We start from the raw sequence: 22,861 nt of genomic DNA on the forward strand, positions 1-22,861 counted from the left end.
TACAATTCCTACGACCGCCCAGAACTAACACTATGCTTCGGAGTATTAAGATTTTTGAGAACCCATCCCCATTCAAGAATAGATCCATTAGCAAGGTAGTTCAACTTGTAAACCAGTTTAGACAAGCTTGGAAAAGCTAATGACCATCTACCAGTTTCATCTGGAACAAACTTGTAAGTTGTGGACATGTATTGAAAACCGAACATAGAATGCAACTTATTCAATGCAATATTTGGATACTTGAAACCATCCCACTCTATACAGGATCCACTAGTGCAGGGGTATCCAAACCTGTGCCTGAAGGGCAGAGTTTAGCTCCATCCATAATTAAACACACCTGAAGCTTATCAAGGTCTTCTGACTCACTAGAAACTTCTAGGAAGTGTGTTGGAGCTGAACTGTGCAGGACGTTAGCCCTCCAGGAGCAGCACTGGACACCCCTGCACTGGCAGTTAATCAAATTAATTAACCATCTAGAATAGCTTGGACCAACTAATGACCATAAATGATCCATTTGAACAAAGTAAATGGATAGTAAAGGGATTCAACTGGTAGGTTACGGTTTTCAGAAGGATTTTTCAGCCCATTTTTATTCTCTCCTTTCACTCCTCCTCACCTTAATTTCTTTCCTGGTTTCTCCTGGTTTGAACACCAGAGTCCCTTCGCAGTACTCATAATCTGAGCCGGCATTGGCTGTGCCATCTTCCGTACAGTAGTCAACGTAGAAAGTGCTCTCCCCCAGGCCTCCTCGACACACCACGGGTATCTTGATGGTGCCGCAGTTCTCCATGCACTGAGTGTGTGTGCTCTCGAAAGAGATGTGGCTGCAGACGGCCAGGTCATCCTCATCTGAAGCCTCATCGCAGCCTGCCACAACAGCACGGCGAGCGTGATCTGCTGCATGTTTCTTCAACACATTACCGGCCCCGATCATCATGCGCGTGGCCTGGACACGGTAAAAGGCGCGACTTTTCTGCTGATGGAGGAGGGCGTAGTAGTTGGCCAATTCCACCAGCTGATCAAACTCCTTATCTGGGTATTTCTGCTTCAGGTCCTTCAGGATCCGGATCACCTGCCCAGACACATTCAAAGGTCAAGGAAAGTGCTGTGCAATGAAAGTTCTGTCATCGTTTTCTCATCTTCACATTGCTCCAAACCAGAAAATGAAAGTAGCTTTCAAATCTAAAAGTTTGCGAATATTTAAACTTGATCCATTAAGACCTAATATGCAAAGTTTGGCGTCAATGAAACCAAACAGCATTGGCTCTCGCACATCATGATTCATTGACAATTGTGAATTAGATCTGAGAACTACAGTAAGAGTAAATATTTTTTTCCAAACAACTTGGCCTGTTCCCCACATTAAGCTATTCCTTTCCTTAAGAAGAATTGGAATATTGCTCTTTAGCCATTTGGACTTCTTTTATGGATATTTTTTTGATTGAGCACAATATGGGGCATTGTAATGGAAAAATATGAGATGGAAGAAAAAAATGCATTTCAATGCTTTTGCATTACGTTCTCTTGCAAAGTTCAAATTTGCCCTTAAATGCAAAACTTTTCAAATTCTCTCGCAAAAAATACTGTGTTCCTTAAATTAATGCATTTAGCAGACACTTTTATTCAAAGTGACTTACATTGCATTCAGGCTAACAATTTTTCCTAATATGTGTTCCCTTGGATTTGAATCCCCAACCTTGCGCTTGCTAAAGCAGTGCTCTACCACTTGAGCTACAGGAACATTTAAATAAACTCAGAGTGGAATAATCTTTCAGTAACAATCCAAAGCATTGAAATATTATTCCAATATAATCCTCCCGTCTCATTTATTTTTTTTATTTCAAATATTTGCGAGCAAATGAAAAGTTTCTCGGCTTTATATGGATAGGCAAAGTTTTTTGGAGTTACACAAAAATACTTTACGAGAGAACGTACATGCATTTAAAATTTTCCTTCCATCACCTCAGCATAATTTTTAGTACAGTGAACTTCCTTTTGAGTATTGATGTAATAAATGTTCATGTTTAAATGACTGTGTTTGTCTTTTCTCACTTCTTTACGGCTCTCGTCCAGGTCCTTGGCACCATCCATGTAAACAGTTGTGCTGTTGGAGTTGGGTAGAGTTGGCATGGTGCCTGCTATGTTGCCGGTTCCATCCTGGCAATGTTCCTGTGTGCCGATCCCTATGGCTCCGCCCCTCAGTGGAAACTTGCCGTCCAGCATCATCTCCATACCTTTGGGGGTCATGTCCCCCTCGGTCTCCACAACAACCCCTGTCCTTTTGTCGGCACGGTAGCGCTTGGACATGTATTTGTAGAAAAGGAGGCGCCGGTCAGCGATCCAGGCCAGAATCACACAAACAGGGAAATAGCAGAGAGTGACCAGAGCCTCCCATACCTACAACACACACATGTCAATCCAGCAAACACTAAGTAAACAAATTAGTGCTTAAAAAACAATATGAAACCACAGCATGCCAAAAAAATTATAATAATGATAAAACAACAACAACAACAACAACCCGAGCAAAAAGGACTTGCTACATGAAACTTTAACAGACAGAGACAAACAGCATACTACCAGCTTGCTTCACCATGATTCAGATGACTCAGTATGGTCTTGTTGTCTGATGTACCAGTAGATAAACAACATTTATACTCATGCTATGTGACTTGGTAAAATAGAAACTGTTTGTCACACACATATTGTACTTGTAAATATGAGCAAATTTCCCAACATTTCCCAATTTCAAGTTTAAAAAATAAATAAAAATTAAGCAGGTTAATATGTTTTTGGCACTGTTTTTCATTATTTTCATTACATTTATGCATGTTTCACTGCCAAATTCTCATAAACATAATGTGTCCAGGCAGTTATTTTGGTTTCCGGTAATTTTCAGTGTTCTCAGTGGTGATTCTCATTAGGGTATATCATTATTTTTCACATTTTAGTAATGAGAAAGATATTTTTTAGCCATTCACTGATGAGATTTGGGATTATCTTAATTCTAAAACAGGGTTCATTTTATTTCTCTCTCTCTCTCTCTCTCTCACACACACACACACACACACACACACACAAACACACTCATTTGTTTTTGTGTAAAGTGTGTTCATCCCATAGGTGTAATGGTTTTTATAATGTAGAAACTGTATATTCTATGGCCCTTCACCAACCCTACACCTAAACCTAACCCTCAAAGGAAACTTTGTGCATTTTTACTTTCTCCAAAAAACTCATTCTGTATGATTTATAAGTGTTTTGTAAAATGGGGACATGGGTTATGTCCTCATAAGTCACCCTCTCCTTGTAATACCTGTGTCATACCCATGTCATTATACAGAGTTGTGTCCTGATATGTCACAAAAACAAGAGCACACACACCTCCACGACTCCAGGTGAGATGATGGCCAGGATCAGGTAGAGCCAGATGTAAGCAAAGATACTCCAGAAGGCGGTGATGAAGAAGACTCTCAGATGTTTGATCTTCCTCACTTCACCGTCAGGAATCACCCACACACAGATTCCAATAATCACAAACATGTTAAAAGCAGCGCTGCCCACGATGGTGCCCGGACCCAGCTCACCAGATTCAAACCCATGACCACACACCTGAAACACACACACACACACACAAACACATGACAAACTCACAATGTATCTGATGCTTAACATGGAGTTTGGACCAATGAGATTTCACTATGGGCAGAGCTACAGTGCATGACACAACAAAAATTTGACTAGGAAAATTTATGAGAATTTTTTACGTGGCAATTGGAAACATAAAAGCTTTCAATTGATTATCACCAGTGTTAATTCAGTATTATATATCCTATAACGTTACATTTACATTTAGTCATTTAGCAGACACTTTTATCCAAAGTGATTTGCAAACGAGGACAATAAAAGCAATCAAATCAACAAAAGAGCAATAATGTGTACTGTAAGTGCTCAGACAATCTCAGTCTAATGCAGTACATGTTGCAAGGGGTTTTTGTCTGATGGTTTGCTTTTTATAGTTAATAAAAAGAAAACAAGTAGATAGAATAGAAAATGAATAGAGAACACTAGTGTTAGAGGGTTATTTTTTATAAATAAAAAGAAAACAAGTTGAAAAGAATAGAGAATGCTAGCATTAGAGGGTCGATTTTCTTTTAAATAAAATAAGTAGCATAGAAATGGAATAGAGTGCAAGTGTTTGAGGGTCAAGTTATTTATTAATATTTTAAATTATATTTTCAGGTTTTACTTTTACTTACGATTTAGCAATTTTGTTATGTACTTATGAATTAGTTATATTTGTTCAAACATTTATATTTTTTGAATCCAGATTGGGTATTTTTTGTAAATAACATTACTTATTTTATTACACTTAGTAACAACTCCAACATTTCCAATTCTTGTTTTTAAGAAAAATTTAATTTTGAATACATTTTTAATTTGTTATTATTTATAAACTTATTTTTTCATTATTTTTTATTTTTTATTATTTTGATATTTTACGTTTTTCATCTATTATTTGCATTTTATTACAGCTTTTCAGGGTTCAGTAGATAAAAACACTTTTTAATAGTTTTTATTTAACAATAAGGTGATTGCATTTTATTTCCGACAAAGTTAATGTTTATTATGTGCCATCATGTTAAAGTGACAGCATACCCAAATCTATGCAAAACTTGAGTTTTGGATGTTGTAAGTCTGAGTTTGTAGTCTTTTCAAATTGAACAGAGTGCAGCATTCAGTCTATAGAAACACATCAGTGTTTAAAAGCTTGAATTAAATGAAATAGCAATCAGATCAATTAAACAACTGGCAGATTCTGTCACTTTCCATTCAACATCAGATCAGTGGATGTTGTTCACATTCAATAGCATTCAATGTTCATGCAAGATATGTCCCATTCACTGAAACATCCTTGAAAACAAAGCGAATGTCCTTGGGTAAGATAAAATAGATGCATGCAGGTGTTGGTTATCAGTGTGTGTGATATCTTTATATTGACACAAGCACAGAGCGGCGAGCCTTTGGGATCGGTCTGTGACAAACAGATATTTCACCCCGTGCCTGCTTTCCAGCTGGGCTTGCAATCAGATTTCACACTTCTGATGCCAAAAAATCACTGACTGCTCCACCTTCACTGAAGACTGCAGAATCTCAAGATGAACCATGCATTGTGATCACATTGTTTAGAAGCGTTTGCCGTACAACAATAATTGTGCTGTGTGTGTGAAACCCTTGACGGACGTCCTAACACATTCGTTCTCGTGATGCAGAGTCACAAACCACATGCAGAGACAAATGTTAGGCAATAAAGCTCAGCTTGATGTACTAAATGTTGTCCGATGCAGCGGTGCGTGTCTCCCGCTGCCAGACTTACACAGATCTGAGACTGTGGACGTGTCGATCCCATGCAGTGGACGAGGAACGAACCAGAAGAGTTCTGTCTCATTAATAAACATGATCTAGACCCTCATTAGCAGGAGCTGTGATCTGCAGGCTAGATCTTACACAGCATGAGTCATGCTAACTATCTCCATCAAGAAGGGCCCTGTTTAACCCATCAACATGGTTTAACAAACACTATTTGTTGTTCTGTTTTAACAGGCTACTGAAGTGCCCAGCTAGAAAGTAACAAGAGAAAGAGTGAAATCGCCTCTAAAATGTAGAAAATCAGGTCAATATCCAGACAAGAAAACCAAACCAGGACTGACAAACCAGCATAGACTTGTTTAAGTTTAGGGTTTTTTGTATCAGTAATGTACTAAACTAAAAAAGAAAAACAAAAAAGAAAAAAGAAAATTAGAAGAAATTAATCATTTTCACTCAAACAATTACAAAGAAACAGCTACTGTTATTAAATTATTGTTTTTTTATATTTTTAATTAGTTTAAATTTTTAATATTTTCCATTTTAATTTTTATTAATCTTTATACTTTTTTTAAAACATTTTTTTCCAATTTTAATTTTAGTCATCAAAATAAAAGTGAAACTTTAAAAACTTTTTCATTTTTCATTTTTATTTTATTTCGAGTATCAGAAACATTTTTTAATAGTTTTATAGCTCTATACAATTATCTTTGTTTTATTATTGCATTAAATATAATTCATTAAATTTATTAACTAAAAATTTAAAATGTATAAAAAAAAATACTGTGTATTTTAATTTAAATTTGTATATTTTCTGTTTTAATTAAAATTTTAAGGTTTAAAATTTTGTTGTGTGTGTGTGTGTGTGTTTATGGTATTAAGCAGTTGGAGGCAGGTAGTATAAGGACTTTGTCACTTTATAAAGTTTATTGTATTAGAAAAAAAGTGCTTCTTTGAACAAGATGAATCACTGTGCATTTTAAATTGCAAAATGTTCTCATAGCTTAAAGCCACAAAATGTATATTTTAATTACATGAGTCTATAAATTATGGATGGATCATGCTTCAATACAAACTGAATGATCAGACAAAGCGCCATTTAAATTATGAGTGGTAACCCTGCTAATGAAATAGTAAAACCTCAGGCTACACTAATGAGGGTTTATCCATCTGCTGTGAATGTAATTAGTGGTAATGCATTTAATTGTTACAAAGGCCTTCTCAACTAGCACATTTAGTGATTTTAAAGTCTCACCCACCTCAATGACCGACAGGAGGATCTCAGGGGCGGACGATCCCAGAGCCATCAGAGTCAAATTGGACACGGTTTCGTTCCAGATTCTCACGGTGGCCACTGACGTTTCTCCATTTGGCATTGTGATGGTCACCTCTTTCTCCTGAGAGATCAGAAAGGAACATATGAAGGATGCAGTCAGCTAGTTATTACTGCTAAGCAAAAGCCTGACAGGTTTTAGCAGCAAAGTCATGGACCATTCAGGATTGATTTGACAGGATTCAGAAATGGCATTCAAATTTGAATGCAAGCTAAAAATGGAAACAATCCTGAATTTTAAATACAAGTACATATACTACTTCTATCTGAATATATAAAGGGACATTTCTGGTTTCAGCACTATGTGATCTTCAGACAGTCTTCTTTAAATACTTTAAGCATCAACTCTTTGACCATTGAAAATGCATACAATTTAAAACTATTTGCACGTAGAGCCGCATTTAGATCTCCATATCTCTGGAACTGAGCAATATAGGGCTTTAAAAATACACATACTAAAAGAAAAGTTTGTTAATTGTTAGAATCTAAAAGAATATTTAAATACTTTTTATACTTATTGAGTTAAGGGAATGCAAACTTTGGAGAAACAACATTTTTGGCACCTTTTTGTTTTGATCGAGGTAAACGAGATACATTTCAAAACATTCCTTTTTAAAATAAATAAATAATAAATAAAGCTATATGCAAAGTGATCCATATTTAGAACTACTTAGGGCCTCAAAAATGTACAGTATATTCCAAAAGAAAAGATTGTTGAGAACCAGAATGTACATTTCTTGAGTTACAGGCTTGCAAACTTTGAAAAACTTATATTTTTGGATGCAATTGTGAAACGAAGACACATTTCTTGTTTCAGCATTATTTATTCTTCAGATATTACTCTTAAAAAAACTGTATGCAAAGTGATCTTTTTTATGACCACTGAAAATGTGGACAATTTACATCTGATACCCCCCCGAGATCTTTATATCTCTGGATATGAACCATACAAAAATGAAGATACAACAAGGCAAGTTTTTTAACAATTAGAATCTAAATGGATATTGAGACATCATTAATACTTCTTTGTAGTTATAGTTATAGACATTGAATTGAAACTTTGGTGAAAAGACAGTGATTTTCCCCATTTTGGACTGTTACCACTGGCATACAATTTGCAAAAGTCAATATATTTTGCTAAAAGACTAAAGCAATGATAAAATAAAATAATTGTTCCCTAAAATAATTTTCTTCCACTAGTAATTTAGCTTCAAAGCTCAGGTGAAAACTGTAATTTTAACCCCCCTCTGGATGGAAATACTGGATTACTTAGTAAATATTCATCAATGGCAATACATATTTTAGCTTTTACCAGAAAAATGAAATAAAACTTACTAACCTCTAAACTTTGGGCCAGGGAAATTTCAGAAATTTGGTTGATTTGCCATTACGTTGTTCAGTTGATTGATTGCTAATGGTTTGTTGAGGCTTATCACTGCTCCTAAAGCAGTCATTTGTTGGCAGAAGGCTTCAATTTTATTTAAAAAAAATTCTGTGCACTATGGCAAAGTTCTTTTTGTTTTCCAGTCTAGTAAAACGATGCCAAACTGTATCAAAACCCTCAGGCGCAGACACCCAGCACACTCACTCTCCACAACTCAATAACGCTCCTGAAGCACCGGTTTGCTGTCAGGACTCGTAATTCTGGCATTGTTTTTTTATTGTTAAGACTTTCATTGCACCTGGAGTCAGTCAAACTGTCATGGTTCAGTTGTTTCTTTTTAGATGGAAGAGTTCAAGTGTAGTTTTTCAGCCTGGAGGCTCTAAAGTGTGTGTGGCGCAGCCTCTGATCCAGGGCTGGAAATGCTTTTCCTTTAATAACTTGCAACTCGCATATTAGAAAGAATGACTGCTGCTCACAATGATGCATCTAAAGCGGTCTGTGCATGGATAGATGAAATGACTCAAAGCAAGAAAGGACACAGAGCTCTGATGCTGGATTCTTTTATTTTCTTTATGACTCAGAGTTGCTCTGTGTGCATCGTCAGTGCAAATATGCACCAATTCTGATCTTGTTTAATAGATGCAGACAGCAAAAGTGGTAAGTTTTGGCATGCTCAAAATGTGCACATCTTAACATAATAAACAGTTCAGAGATGTTTCCAAATATTAGCTGTGTGCACAAGGCAAACGCAGCTGCTGAAAGGCCATACACACTCTCTACAACACTTCTTTGTGTCCTTCCTTCGCTAACGTCTCCTGACTATTTTTGTACATCTCTGGTGCCATTTCACACTTGCATTCACCGTGACCCTGCAGAGGCATCCTCATGTTTTGACAAGGGTGCATGAGGCTTGTTTCTAAGGGACGCTCTGATTAATGAGGTAGACTCAAAGCTGTTGGCTTTGATTTTGCAAAGGACGAAAGGCTGATTTACTCATCACAGAGAGAAAGAGTCACTGGCTCCTCATTAAAGATCTATGCTGGCCAACACACTAAAAATCCTTTCCTAGTTTGGTGTTTGTAAATCTATAGTTATGCTATGTTATCACCATATCTTGAATTCAATGTTTTTCAACTTCATTTCTTTTAGCTAGCACAGGTTTTGTTTTTCGTATAACAACTTTTTTTTTTTTTAAGTCTGGTCATTTTTGATCATGTAAGTTGTAATTTCATGTAATTCTTTTTTTTTAAGAACACGTTTATGTTATTTTGTTTGTTTTATTAATGTTATTTTAATATCAGTTATATACTATAGCTTTTATCAATATGTTGAATGCTTTTATTTTTTTTCATTTTTTATTTTGTAGTATAATTGTTTTTGATTACAATTTTTATTAGTTTTATATTTTTTTTAAATAAAAATGTATAGTCATATTACTTTTTAATTAAGCTTTAATTATTTTGGTACTACTTTTTAATATTTTATGTTATTTCAGTAAATGTTTATTTCATTTTAAACAATGATTTATACTTTATTTGTTTTTTAGTTTTAGTTTGCTAGATTTTTATTTTAATACAAATACAAAAAATAGTTCAATGCATCAATGTGTCAACACTTTGAGGGTTTTGTGTATATTTCCCCTGGGTTTGTGATTATCTACTAAAGATTATAAATGTGAATGTGACATTATGTATTAAATCTGATGCTCCTAAAACCCAATGTGATACAGTTTATCATGTGATAAATGATTAGCTTAATTGGTTATAAAGCACTGGCCGACGATGATGAAGCACAAATCCATTCTGATTTAAAATTATTATTACTTTATAAAGATGTATTTTTTATTTAGTTAAAAATACCAACACTGACAAACTGGAAAGCAAATGTTGACTGTGCCATGATGGTGCAGAATTATTCATTTTGTTTTACTGTATTCCATTTTTGTTTATTAAAGTTTTTTTGGAGTTAAGATGCTAGGCTACATTTCAAACCCCTTGTAATTCTGTTTAAAGCCAGAGATTTGGATTTTGTTATCTACTTTCTGGCTGACAAACTTAAATTACTGACAAAATAAAAGAGCTAAAGGAAAACTAGGCTCCTTTCGAAAAGCATTCTGGCTAATTTTCCTCTTTCGACAGGTTTATGGCGCATGAGTCAGCGGAGGTGATAAGAGTAGGCGATCTACCCTTGACAAGTGTTGACGAGTCAGTCGTTTTAGCAGAAAGAAAGAGAAAAAACATCAAGCACACTGCAATCATTTGCATCCTATTAAACATTCAGTTGCTGCAGAAACAGTCACGATTGTTTTTATTTTAATAACAGCAATTACTAGCTAAACTGAGCTCTGGTGAAGGTTATGCTTTTAAAGAAAGAGTTCACCCAAAACTGAAAATCCTGTCATTGTTAACTTGCCCTTGTGTCGCATCAAACCGTCATGCAGTTTCATGAATCTTCACTCCGCTTTTTGTCATAAAAAACAGTCTAGAAGGGCTGTCAAGCTTCAAAACATAAAATAAACCATCAAATAAAAAGGCTCATGCTCTACCTATAAAGCCCAGTAAGTCATCTGAAGCCATGACTGCTTTGCATGAGGATATTATTCAATATAATTGTATACATTTTAACAAATGCACCAGTTTGAACATGCATTATGGATGAATACCAACTTAAATTGTGACAGACACTTTTATCCAAATCAACTTACTATACATTTTATTCAATATGTGCATTTTATCAGATCATGCATTCCCAAGGATTCAAACCTATGACCTTGTCATTGGCATGACCATCCCAGTTGAAGACATGAAAACAGACTACATTTATTACACTTTTACAATGTTTTTGTCCTTTCTTGATACTCATACTCACTTTCAACTGGTTAATATGCTTCGTTTTGCAGGAAGATGCTATAAAATGCTCATTTTTGCATAAACATGACTGCATATGGGTTTGGAAGGACATGAGAATGCATAAAAATACTTTTTCTTTAACAAATGATGAATTAAACAGTTATGTGCAAATTGTTTAGAAATGTTGTTCGGTTAATGAACCCAATAATAAAACATCCGAGATTATGTTAAATGATTTAGTACTGGTCAATTAATTCTAAAGTGAGGCATAAGAACCTGTTTACCTTGGAAAATGAAACATAAATCTTCATTTTCTGCCTCATAAACCCACCATGCTTGTAGACACAAACACCACTATCAGAAAATAAAGGTACAAAAGCTGTGTCAGGGGTGCTGTCCTTTCACAAGATACTAATGAGCATCTTTAAGGTAGGGCTGAGCGATATGGACAAAAAAAAAAAACTTTTTTCCCATATCTTGCAAAATGTATATTTATCACATTACCATTTAAATGTCTTAGACCTTAAGTGTTTAAACAACAAAACTACAGCAAAATTTGGTAAAAGGTATACAGGTAAAGGTAATAAAATAATAACAAAAACATCAATAACAAACATACTAGCAAAAGCACAAATAAATAAAACAAGTTAAGGTTCAGAACATGAAGTCAAATATAACCAGACCTCTACTGCTGTCACTTTAAGACTCAATGCTAAAATGTATGTTCCTGTGGCTAAGAGAAAGAGCATTGCCTTAGCAGCGCAAAAAGTTGTGGGATTAATTTCCATGTATCACACATACTGGAAAAAAAAAAATTGTATAGCCTGAATGCATTGTCTGTTAAATGCATAAATGTAAATGCACAGATCCAATACTGTTACACATGGATTTTCATTCATATAAGACCAAACTGAATGTCTTTATGAGGATATTTGACATAATTTTGTGTGCATTTTTCCATTTAAATGCAAGAGCACCCTCAAAAGAACTCAGTTTTGCATTTGTGCACCATATGAGAGAGCTAAAGTGTTCTCTTTCACATCTTTTTGCACTTGAATGTTTTTAAATCACCTAAAAAATGCACACCCAAGGAATCAAAATGTGCATGTCTTATAGAATCCACAGCTCTTAGAAATTTGGAACTGCTTCTCGATACCCAATCCTAGTACTAAAATGCACCTTTTAAGGGTCTAACAGCTTTTGTACCTATTTTCCTGAAAGTTTTTGTACCTTTTTGTCTGATTCTGTGAATAAAATTAGCCAGTAAGTGCAAGAAGAGACCCACCTGTGAGGTGATGACCTCTATAGATGCCATGAACCTATCAGCGATGATGGACACCCCCAGAAACATGTACATGAGAGAGACGAAATACACGATGGCCCGGACAATCTGCTCTCCCAGGCTGGGATTGATGGGCTTCCACACGGGCAGCAGGATTCCAGGATTGCATTCCACCAGTTGATTGCACTTTTTTTTCGTTGTGACGCCATCGCTGTCATCGGTCACGTTACTGTAAAGTTCTGATGGAGCTTCTGGAGCGACGGAGGGCTGGAGAGACGGTTCTTCCCACTGGGATTCAGGAGAACAGGATGGAGGCAGAGAAAGGAAGAGGATGAGAGACAGGAAGAGGATGGGAGAGGAAAACGGTGCCATGACCTCGCTCCTCAAAAGGCTTCAGAGTTCAGAGGAGGAGAAGAACTAAAGGAGGCGATGCAAGACGGAGAGGAACCAGCCCACCAGGTGACCTGGAAAGAAAAGAGTGGAGAAAAGAGAAAACCGTAAAATAAATGAATATCATCATCAGAAAAACAAATCTTATGCAGTGCTCACAATTCAACATAAATATCTCCCAGCTGCAGCGCTGTAAAGCTCGCTTTTATAGCAGAGTAAATCAAGTAGGTGATTATAAAAAAATATGTGAGATGCAGAAACAGACCTTGGTAGAATAAAAGGCTGCGTAGGCAACGCAAATGATTGCTTTCTTGAGGTGAAACATGGTTACAAGGACAACAACTTCTTGCTGATGATGATGGACGTGATGCTTTTTTAAGAGCTTAGCAACAGGACATTGAGCCTTTGAGTCAAATAACAATGAAATACGTGTAGAAATGCTGCCAGGATGGAAGATTATGTCCTCTGCAGGTCTCAGAGAGGGACATCTGTGGATGCGAGGCTTTTATTAGCTCAAATACTCAAAAACCTTTCTGTACTTGCACACGGTCAGGCAAACCAGAGGAAACTTGAATGCACAGATATTGCTCTTTCACAGCTTTACAGACTCAAAATGCGGTACTCAGTTGTATTTTATTGCAAACGTTAACTTTGTCTGGGATTGTTCTATGCAAGAAGAGAAAAAAAATGCAATTGAAACAATTGTGGATGAACATAAAAAAAAATTGACATTTAAATTTACATTCAATTTTTTTTAAAGAGTTTTAAAGAGTTTTAAAATGAATGTGGATAAGAAACAATTGATGACTTGTTTCAGACTTAGGTATCTTGGCAAATACAAGCACATTACTGAGATTTCATACCTGAGATTTATTGTATTTATTTATTTATTTAAATTTTTTCCTAGAAGAAAATATGTCAATATGTTTTCATTGAATCTTATTGTTGTCTGGGGGGATTTGATATTTGCAAGATCTCATTTGAGTATATTCCTTCAAAAGACTGATTTTGATCTGAATGCAAGCATTTCTTATCACATTCTCCCATCTAATTGTATTATATATTCTCCCATCTAATTGTATATATATATATGTGTGTGTGTATATATGTATATATATTTATATATATATATATATATATATATATATATATATATATATATATATTTTAGGTTTAAGTCATATTTCATGTATTTTTTTTTTAGTAAAAAAATAAAGTTTATATAGCTTTTATTATTTCAGTAATTTAAGTTTTTCATGTAATATATTTATTTTATCAGCTTTATTCAATTACCAAAAATTCTTAATAGTTTTAGTGTACAATAAAACATTTCTTTTAGTGTATAATAAAACATTTCTACCTTTTTTATCTAATATATTTAACTTTTGTCAATTCTCATTTTTTAAGTTTTAGTTAACAATAAAATATAGTAAATAATAAGTTTAATTTCTAAAATTATGTTTTAACAGCTTTATTTCATTTACTGAAGATGATTTTAATACAATAAAACATTTATAATGCTTTATATGTTTAAGTTTAATTTATAATATTTATATTTATTAATATGCTTTATATGACTTACTGGATATTATTTTAAAAGTGATTGTTTTAGTGAATTTTAGTTAATTTTATTAAGTTTAATATCTTTATTTCAATTGCCATAATTTTATTTTCATAGTTACAGCTTCAGTGAACATTGTTTAGTACTACTACGAAATTTCAGGAGAAACATTTGAGACAATTCTCCTGAGCTTTAAAAGAGCAAACTTTGAGCAATCTGACAGCAGACGTTGTTATTTTGACACATCCGAGCGCTATTTTGAGACTTATAGGGTTGTTTCTCTTTCCAGAAGCACACTCTCAGTCTAATGCTGATCTATAGCACATCAGCGAGCGAGAGAGGGCACCTCCATCTCTCTTTAAATACAATTTTACAGACACTTAAATGTTTCTAAATTCAGAGCACGCTATCCATACTCACTTTTTCCTCCTATTGTCTCTTTCTAAATGGCCTTATTCCATCACAGAGTAGCTCTGTGTCTAAAACAAAGTTTAGCTGCTCTCTCTGCTCTCGCTCAGAATACTAAACAGACAGACAGAGCGGCTTTGTGCTCGGGATTCATGCAGTGACGGGTTGCACGGAGGTTAGTGGGTTACCCCATCATTTCCCCTCATTACCAGAGCATCTCTCTCTCCTGACGTAACTCCATTCGTATGACTGCAGGCTTGTCAACGAATCTCCCAATATAGCACCCTCACAGAGACTGAGTCATATTATGAGCTGAAATAACCAAGATGCAGAAGCTGTGTTCGTTTCTGCTGCAAAACCGGCTCAGGGACGAACCTTGCACATAACTCATGTTTCTTTTAAAACGGCACATTAAGGGAGGCACAAAACAGATGCTCTGGAGATCTCAGATGAGTGAGCTGCATATGAGAATACTAAATGATAGACACTGAGAGAGATGCTGAAAAAATTAATGCAATTGAATAGGTTTGCATTTAGTCTACGCATATGTTTTTGCAACGTTTAGCATGCTAATAAAGCACATTAAAAGGAGAAAGAAAGAGTTGGGCATCAGTATTGGAGTCCGGCTCATAGATATTCCCCCCACATGATTTGGGATGATTCCATAGCGACCCCGTAAAGGGCTGGTGAGGGTGACCCATCACAGAGAAATGGCGCAGAAAGACAATCAGAAAGTCAGTAAAAAAAATATTTGGAAATTGCAAATATTATATTATATTATTTATTATTTAAAATAAAATTAAGACAACTTTTAGTATTTTTTAAATAATTTTTTTTTGTAGAAATATTTATAGCATATTTATGCAGATTTGGATTTGGATGCACCAATGGATGCATTGCAGTGAATGGGTGCCGTCAGAATGAGTGTGCACTAAAAACAGCTGATAAAAACATCAGAATAATCCACAAGTAATCCATGCCACTACAGTCCAGCAGTTAAGATCTTGTGAAGGGAAAAGCTGTGTGTTTGTTAAAAAATTAATACATTGTTAAGACATTTTAACCTCAAACTGGTGTTTCTGGGCAAAAAACTCATCCATAGTTCATAATAACTCTTCCTCCAGTCAAAAAGTCCATCCTCTGTAGCCCTCTCTCATCAAAATCCTCTTTTTGCTTGTAAACAGTGCTTGATCTGTACAGATTTCTCTCTGGGTTTATACGAAATGACCTTTTCACTGGAGAAAGCAGTATTTTACGGCTAGAGGACTCGTATTTATAAACGTCTTAATGATGGAATTTTTTGTTCGTTTGTTTTTTTTACAAACATGCATCTTTTCACTTCACGAGATGTTAACTGATGGACTGGAGTGGTGTGGAATACTTGTGTAAGATTTTTTACCAGCTGTTTGGACTCTCATTTTGACGGCACCCATTCACTGCAGAGGATCCATTGGTGAGCAAACGATGTAATGCTACATTTCTCCAAATCTGTTCTGATGACGAAATAAACTCATCCACATCTTAAATGACCTAAGGGCAAGTACATTATCAGCAAATGTCCATTTTTTGAGATAAACTACTCCATTAAAACAGGCTTAATTTTTTTTTTTTAATTTGGACCTGGACATGTTTTCAAGAGATTAACCATAATGCACCTCTCTCTCTCTCTCTCTCTCTCTCTCCTCTGTCACACATACAAACATTCCCACGTGCGCAGTGATTCATCCATTTAGCTGTTTCAGCAAGTGCACTCACATGCCAAATCCAGTGTGCACTTACCACAGCACACATATCTCTCTCACACACACACACACACTGATGCAGCATTTCTTTTCAGGCTATTCTCAAACAGACTGAGAAGTTCACTCTTACATAAACAAGTTACGTGCAACTATTCAAACTAGCACTGATAGAGCATTTGAGCCACGGCGAAGCTAAACACAATTCTTTATTTTACCAAAATGCTTTCCGGAAACACTCATTTCAGCCGCTGACCTAGAGTCATCTGATAAATATGTGCAGCAATGAGAAACCTAAGGGCTTTTCCTTTCACACCCCAAAACTCACTACCCAGAGTCATTACAGACTGCACATACAGTCATTATAGACTCATCTGCTATTAAATCCAGCCTGAAAACATTTCTCTTTAGAGGAGCTTTTAGTTAACCAGTTCCCATTGTCAGTCCATTTTGTAGCTTGTACATTACTGGATCTTGTTTATGCACTGTCGCATCTTCTTGTTAGTCTTCTGTGTATATTTCACTCTATGCCTTGAGGAGGCAGTCTTGTTTTAATGTATTATTGTTAATTTTATTATTAAGAAAACAGAAAAACAATGCATTATGCTCCAGGGTTATTATAGTTAAATAAATAGTAAGATTCAGGATACTCTCTCCACAATGGTGGCACGCTACAGCAGATGGGATGAGAAGGAGAAGAATTGTTGAATAAAGTCATTATTTTAGTTTTCTTTGCACACAAAAAGTATTCTCTTAGCTTCATAAAATTACATTTGAACTACACCTGATGTCACATGGAATATTTTACAGATGTCCTTTCTACGTTTCTGGACCTGGGAACATTGCAGTTGCATTGCTGTCTATGGAGGGTCAGAAAGCACTCGGATTTCATCCAGAATATCTTTATTTGTGTTTGTATTTGTTGCATTTTTGGGTGAACTATACCTTTAAGCTTTGTCTACAGACTCACATAAAATATAAACAAATAAAAATGCATGCATAACCAAGGATTTTAAATATGTTTTAAGTATAATCAATACTAAACATTACACATGTTGACATAATATGCATTTAACCAGGAGATTTCCCCGGCGTGCATCACTGAGCATGTCAGTACACATTGACTGTGTGCTTTAAAAACACACTGTGACATTTTACGTTGCTGAATTAGGACTCGTAACCTAATTTGTCCTTTCTAGTACAAGAAGACAATACTCTAACAGCATCTTATCGTTTGCTAAAAGGAATCTGAGATGAGGGATGAAAGAAACATGGTTTCTGTTTACAAATTCATGTGCACAAAAGCCATGAATAATGCCTGGATTTGCAGCTTTTTGCTGTTAAAGACAGTAGGAAATTATGGGAAAAAAGGAAAGGGATTGAGACCTGATGCAAGCTTGGATTTATTTATTTCTAGAAGAGGCCTATATAGTGCATGTGTGTTAATCACTAATCTCCAGATGAATAGGGTTTTTTTCAATATGCACAAGCATATCCACACAAAATGTGTCAAATCTGTGTTGGAAAAGAGAAAACAGAGGATTTGGGCTAAAAATTTAATATGAAGCATCCTCTTATTTTGGTGGTTTTGCACTACCAAGACGTTAAGAAGCGCTCTACGGTTGGCAGAGACACTGACAACTGGAGAGAATTAAATATTTCACCATAGTTAATTTATTATATTTTATTATTTATTCAAAACAGAACCCCTGGAGCATGACATTATATCCTTCTGTCCACATTGCAAGGTCTGAGATAATTTTGCATGCTTCAAATCTGTGTGACTGGCCCTTGAGCCTGTGCACATCCACACATTACGGTTATTTGTTTGGCTATTCAATCAGTTTATTTGGCAGCGACTGCAGTCACAGAGAGCATGCAGCTAATGTTTCAAGCGATCGTGTCCTGGCTTTATTTCAGGTCATTTAAATGAGAAGCTGATTCTTCCAAGGCTTCTGGGAAAACCCTGATGTCCTTCATTAATTCTGGATATATGATAACAAGCTGGACACATCCGAATGGAGCATTACCTTGCCTGCTGTTTGTAACAGCCAGTCTCACTTGATAGGAATAGGGACATAGACATAGGAAACACACACTCAAACGCTAACTGTTTTGCACTTTTTGTTTTTACAAGGCTTTCGAAAATTGTAATTTATAATACAATCTATGAACAGTCTCTTTCTCACACACACACACACGAGTTAATGTGATTTGAGTAGGCTGTGGATTCCATCTTAGAGATTAAACATTTGCTTATTTTCTTCCACCTATAAAGCTGAAACAATCTTTTTTATTAAAGCTGTCTCTGATGATGCAGGAAAGAGGCTGGAAAAGTGTTTGAGGCTTAAAGAGAAACTCAATATGAAGAGAGTCTGATACTTGAAGAATGTCTGATGATGAAGAGCATGTGATGCTTAAAAAACATCTGATGACAGAAGAGCATCTAATACTTGATAATGACAGAGCATCTGATGAAGAAAGAGCATCGGATTCTTGAAAACAGCAGACGATGGAAGATTGTCTGATAATGTCTGTTGCTTGAAAAGGGTCTTATGCTGGGAGAACGTCTGGTGATGGAAGAGCAACAGAATCTTGAAGAAATATCTGATAAGAGAAGAGTTTCTGAGGACGTGAGAACAACTGATGCTTTACGAGCATCTGATGCTGGAAGAGTGTCAGATACCTGAAAAAACTTCTGACGTCAGAAAGGCATCTGATGCTTAAAGAATGTTTTAAAACGGAAGAGCATGTGATCATGAAAGAGCACGAAATGCTTGAAAATAGAAAAGCATTCGATTCTTTAAGAAACGTGATAACAGAAGAAAGTCTGATGATGGAAGAAGACCTGATACCTGACGAGTGTGGATGCTAAAAAATGGTCTGATGCTGGAAGAGCATCAGATGCCTGAAAAAATGTCTGATGACAGAAAGACGTCTGATGATAGAAGAGATTCAGATGCTTAAAAAAACATCCGTTGACACAAGAGCATATAATTCATGGAAAATGTCTGATGATGGAAGAGCAACAGATACTTGAAGAGAAGCTTGGTGAGCATCTGATGCTTTAAAACATGTCTGATGATGACAGAAGAACATCTGATGCTTAAAAATGTCTGATGATGGAAGAGCATCAGATTCTTGAAGAAACGTCTGATAACAGAAGAGCATCTGATGACGAAAGAATGCCTGATGCTTGATGAGTGTTTGATGCTTGAAAAGGTCTGATGAAGGAAAAGCATCAGATTCTCGAAGAAACCACTGATAACAGATACATGTCTGATGCTGAAAAAAACATCTTTTGACAGAAGAGTGTCTGATGCTTGAAGAACCTCTGACTGTAGAAGAGCATCTAATGGAAGAAGGGATTCTGATGTTTGAAGGTCTGATTCTGAGAGAGTGTCTCATCCCAGAAGAACATCTGATCATGCAACAGCGTCTGATAATGGAAGAACATCTGATTCTGGAAGAGAAGAAGGGGACAGAGGACAGAAGAACAATCCGATGTTTAAAACATGTTTGATGACACAAGCATCTGATGATAGAGTGCAAGTGTTTCAGGCAACAATGTTTTGATTAATTCATACTGACTTCCACTTTTGACATCAAGTCATTAAGCTGATTTTCTTAAACTGCAGGATCAAAGCAACATTATGTAGCAATTCTTTTTTTTATTTTTTATTTTTTTTTATTTGCTGCATGCTCCAGTATAATTTCAGCAGCTGAGACCGAGAACAGCAGTGAGAAAAGCCAAAGGCTTCACATTAACATGCTGAGCTCTAATCACCAGGAAAATAGAATAACATTTGCATATGCTAAACATAGATCATTATTAGTACAAGAGAGAGAGGACACTGTGAACGTACAGAACTTCAAACAGAAGAGCTGCCCTAGAATTCACATCGACGATCTTCATGTGCCTTTCTATCACAACTACAAGTGTCGTGGTCCTGCTATATTTAGGAAACTTAAATAATGCTCATTAATAGGATTAATGCAAAGGTTGAAGTCATTACACTGTACGATTCAGCAGTAAATCTTCACAGCCACCCCACAGATGAAACAGATGAGTAATTATTGTGTCATTGAACTGATTAAAGAGAACACACGTCCTCGATTTCATCTCATATTAATAGAGCTTTTAATATTTGATGCTTGATGTGAATGAATGAATGGGACTCTGTATGAGGAAGCTGCCAGCAACATGAGAGAGAAAATGACATACATTAGGGAGTAAAAAAAATTGAATAAATAAGAACAGGATGATTATTTTATAAATCTACACGCCAACATTTAAAAATTAAGATTTTAGTGTTAGGTAAGTATTAAACAAGATATAATATTTCAGTCATATGTGTTATTTTGAAATGCAATACGTAAAAAATGTAATCTAAAATAATTTTTACAAGTAAATATGAATAATACGAATCATATGGAATATAGTTTTAAATGTCCCGTTTTTCACGCTTTTTTGAAGCTTTGATTGTGTTTACAGTGTGCAATATAACGTGTTCATGTTTCGCGTGTAAAAAAAACACAGTATTTTTCACACAATTCACCTATCTGTATACCGATGAAAGTAAACGGGGGAGCTGCGGTTTTTACTGAATAAAAACATGATAACGTTCACATTTATCAACCTATTTCAGAGGTTTGTGATCTACGTGCAGTTAAAAAAAAATTGACCCCAGTTATTTAGTTAGGTTTGGAAAATTATTAATTGAAAGCTCACATTTGTCTCACTTGTTGATTTAGTTGATTTTTTCGGTTTATAAATCTGTTAATTTAGTAAAACTGTAACATATTCATGTAATGTAATTTGAATGTACATTACATGATATGTACTGTAGTTGTTTTATTGCTTTGGAAAAATCCCAACATTTTTCTTTCTTTTTTTTCTCTCTTTCTTGTGTCTCAGGTCAGAACACATCTCATTCCCTTTGAAATACTGGGATAAAATTGAAATAATACATCTTTAAACACTAATAATTTACTATCGTTGAGAATATATATAGCATATACAGCATATATATACATATGTGTGTGTGAATGTATGTTTCTCGAAATTGATTCTGAATAATTCAGATTGCTTTCATTTATTTATTTCAAAGTGTTTTGTGTTATGTTCTCCATTGTTGATAGTTTTCATACTTAAGCTGTGAAAGGAACATATTAAAGGGCTAAACACAACAGCTTTTATGATGCAGAAGCCACTTTAGTTTTTGATTCTGAATATATTATTCAGGTGTTTTGTTATTTATGTCAGAAATCCTTGTGATATACAATATTCAGTTTGTGCTGGTCTGACTTAATCAAAATAGTTTTTAAAAATTACTTTCTGTTTTACTTTGTGTTTGTATAGACCATTACACATAAAAGCGCATTCATGGGAACATTAAAGAAAGTTCTTTAAAAAAATAACAAAAATTTACTTTTACATACAATATGTACAAAATACATATTTCTTAGTAACTAGCACAACAGTGTTGCCATAACGTTCACCTTGGAGATTGAAAATGTTTCTTCTTTGAGACCCCAGGAGCCCAAATTCAGACCCAGAACAATAAAACCCACAGAAGAGGTGGGAGTTCAGAGGAATCTTTATATTACCAAACTGCAGGGAGAGGAAGAGTATATGATCTGCAAGATTAACCACAATCTGATGTGATCCGACCACCTCAGTGTTGAGCTGCTGCAAGAGCTTTTGAAGCACAGCAGCTGTGGTTAAAGTTCACCTGTGTTCTGAGCGGGATCGCGAATCATTTTAGTTAGGAGCGGGATTTTGAATCATTTTAGTCAGTTTGGAGTTCAGAGCGGGATCGCGAATCATTTGAATCAGTTCGGGAGTTCGGAGCGGGTTCGCGAATCATTTGAGTCAGTTTGGGGATCGCGAATCATTTGTTCGGAGTTCGAGCATGAATCAGTTCACTCAGTTCGGGAGTTTCGGTGCGCGAATCATTTGAGTCCGTTCGGGAGTTCGGAGCGGGTTCGCGAATCATTTGATTCAGTTTGGAGATCGCGAATCATTTGTTCGGGAGTTCGGAGCGTGAATCATTTTAATCAGTTCGGGAGCTTGGAGTGGGATCGCGAATCATTTGAGTCAGTTTGGGGATCGCGAATCATTTGAATCAGTTCGGGAGTTTAAAGCGGGTTCGCGAATCATATTATTAATAGTCTGACATTGGTGGTTAATTAAGCTGTCAACATAATGTTAAAAATCAAAAAAACATCGAGAAAGAACAGCTGAGTCTTTATGGAGTGAGTTTTGGTTCTTTATTACATGCGAGAAAATAAAAGATCTGAGAGAAAAAAAAAAGTTTGAGAGAAAAAGTTATCACACTGATAGCAAAAAAACATTTCATGAGAGAAAAAGAATATTTGAGAGAAAAAGTTTTCATGCCAATAGCAAAAAATAATAATATTTGAGACTAAAAAAAGTTTTGAGATAAAGTATTTTGTCATAGAACATAAAAAAATATACATTTGAAATTTTTAAAATTATTTCTGAGAAAAAAAATCTCTCTCAAAATACTTTGAAAAAAACTCTC

General features: G+C 35.4%; 1 protein-coding gene across 2 annotated transcripts in view; it reads right to left on the reverse strand.

The window, feature by feature from the left end:
• LOC113114729 (sodium/calcium exchanger 2-like) overlaps nucleotides 1-22,861 on the reverse strand; it is a 95,158-nt gene that overhangs the window by 12,980 nt on the left and 59,317 nt on the right. For both annotated transcript variants that reach the window (XM_026281668.1, XM_026281667.1), the window contains exons 2-6: nucleotides 12,219-12,679; nucleotides 6,627-6,764; nucleotides 3,385-3,612; nucleotides 2,053-2,397; nucleotides 617-1,072 (exon numbers count right to left, since the gene is read on the reverse strand). In XM_026281668.1, coding sequence (XP_026137453.1) covers nucleotides 617-1,072; nucleotides 2,053-2,397; nucleotides 3,385-3,612; nucleotides 6,627-6,764; nucleotides 12,219-12,587 — 1,536 coding nt within the window. In that variant the 5' untranslated portion in view covers nucleotides 12,588-12,679. The remainder of the gene's footprint in view (nucleotides 1-616; nucleotides 1,073-2,052; nucleotides 2,398-3,384; nucleotides 3,613-6,626; nucleotides 6,765-12,218; nucleotides 12,680-22,861) is intronic.

This window comes from Carassius auratus, chromosome 15 (genome assembly GCF_003368295.1).
Source record: "Carassius auratus strain Wakin chromosome 15, ASM336829v1, whole genome shotgun sequence".
NCBI classification, from domain to species: Eukaryota; Metazoa; Chordata; class Actinopteri; order Cypriniformes; family Cyprinidae; genus Carassius; species Carassius auratus.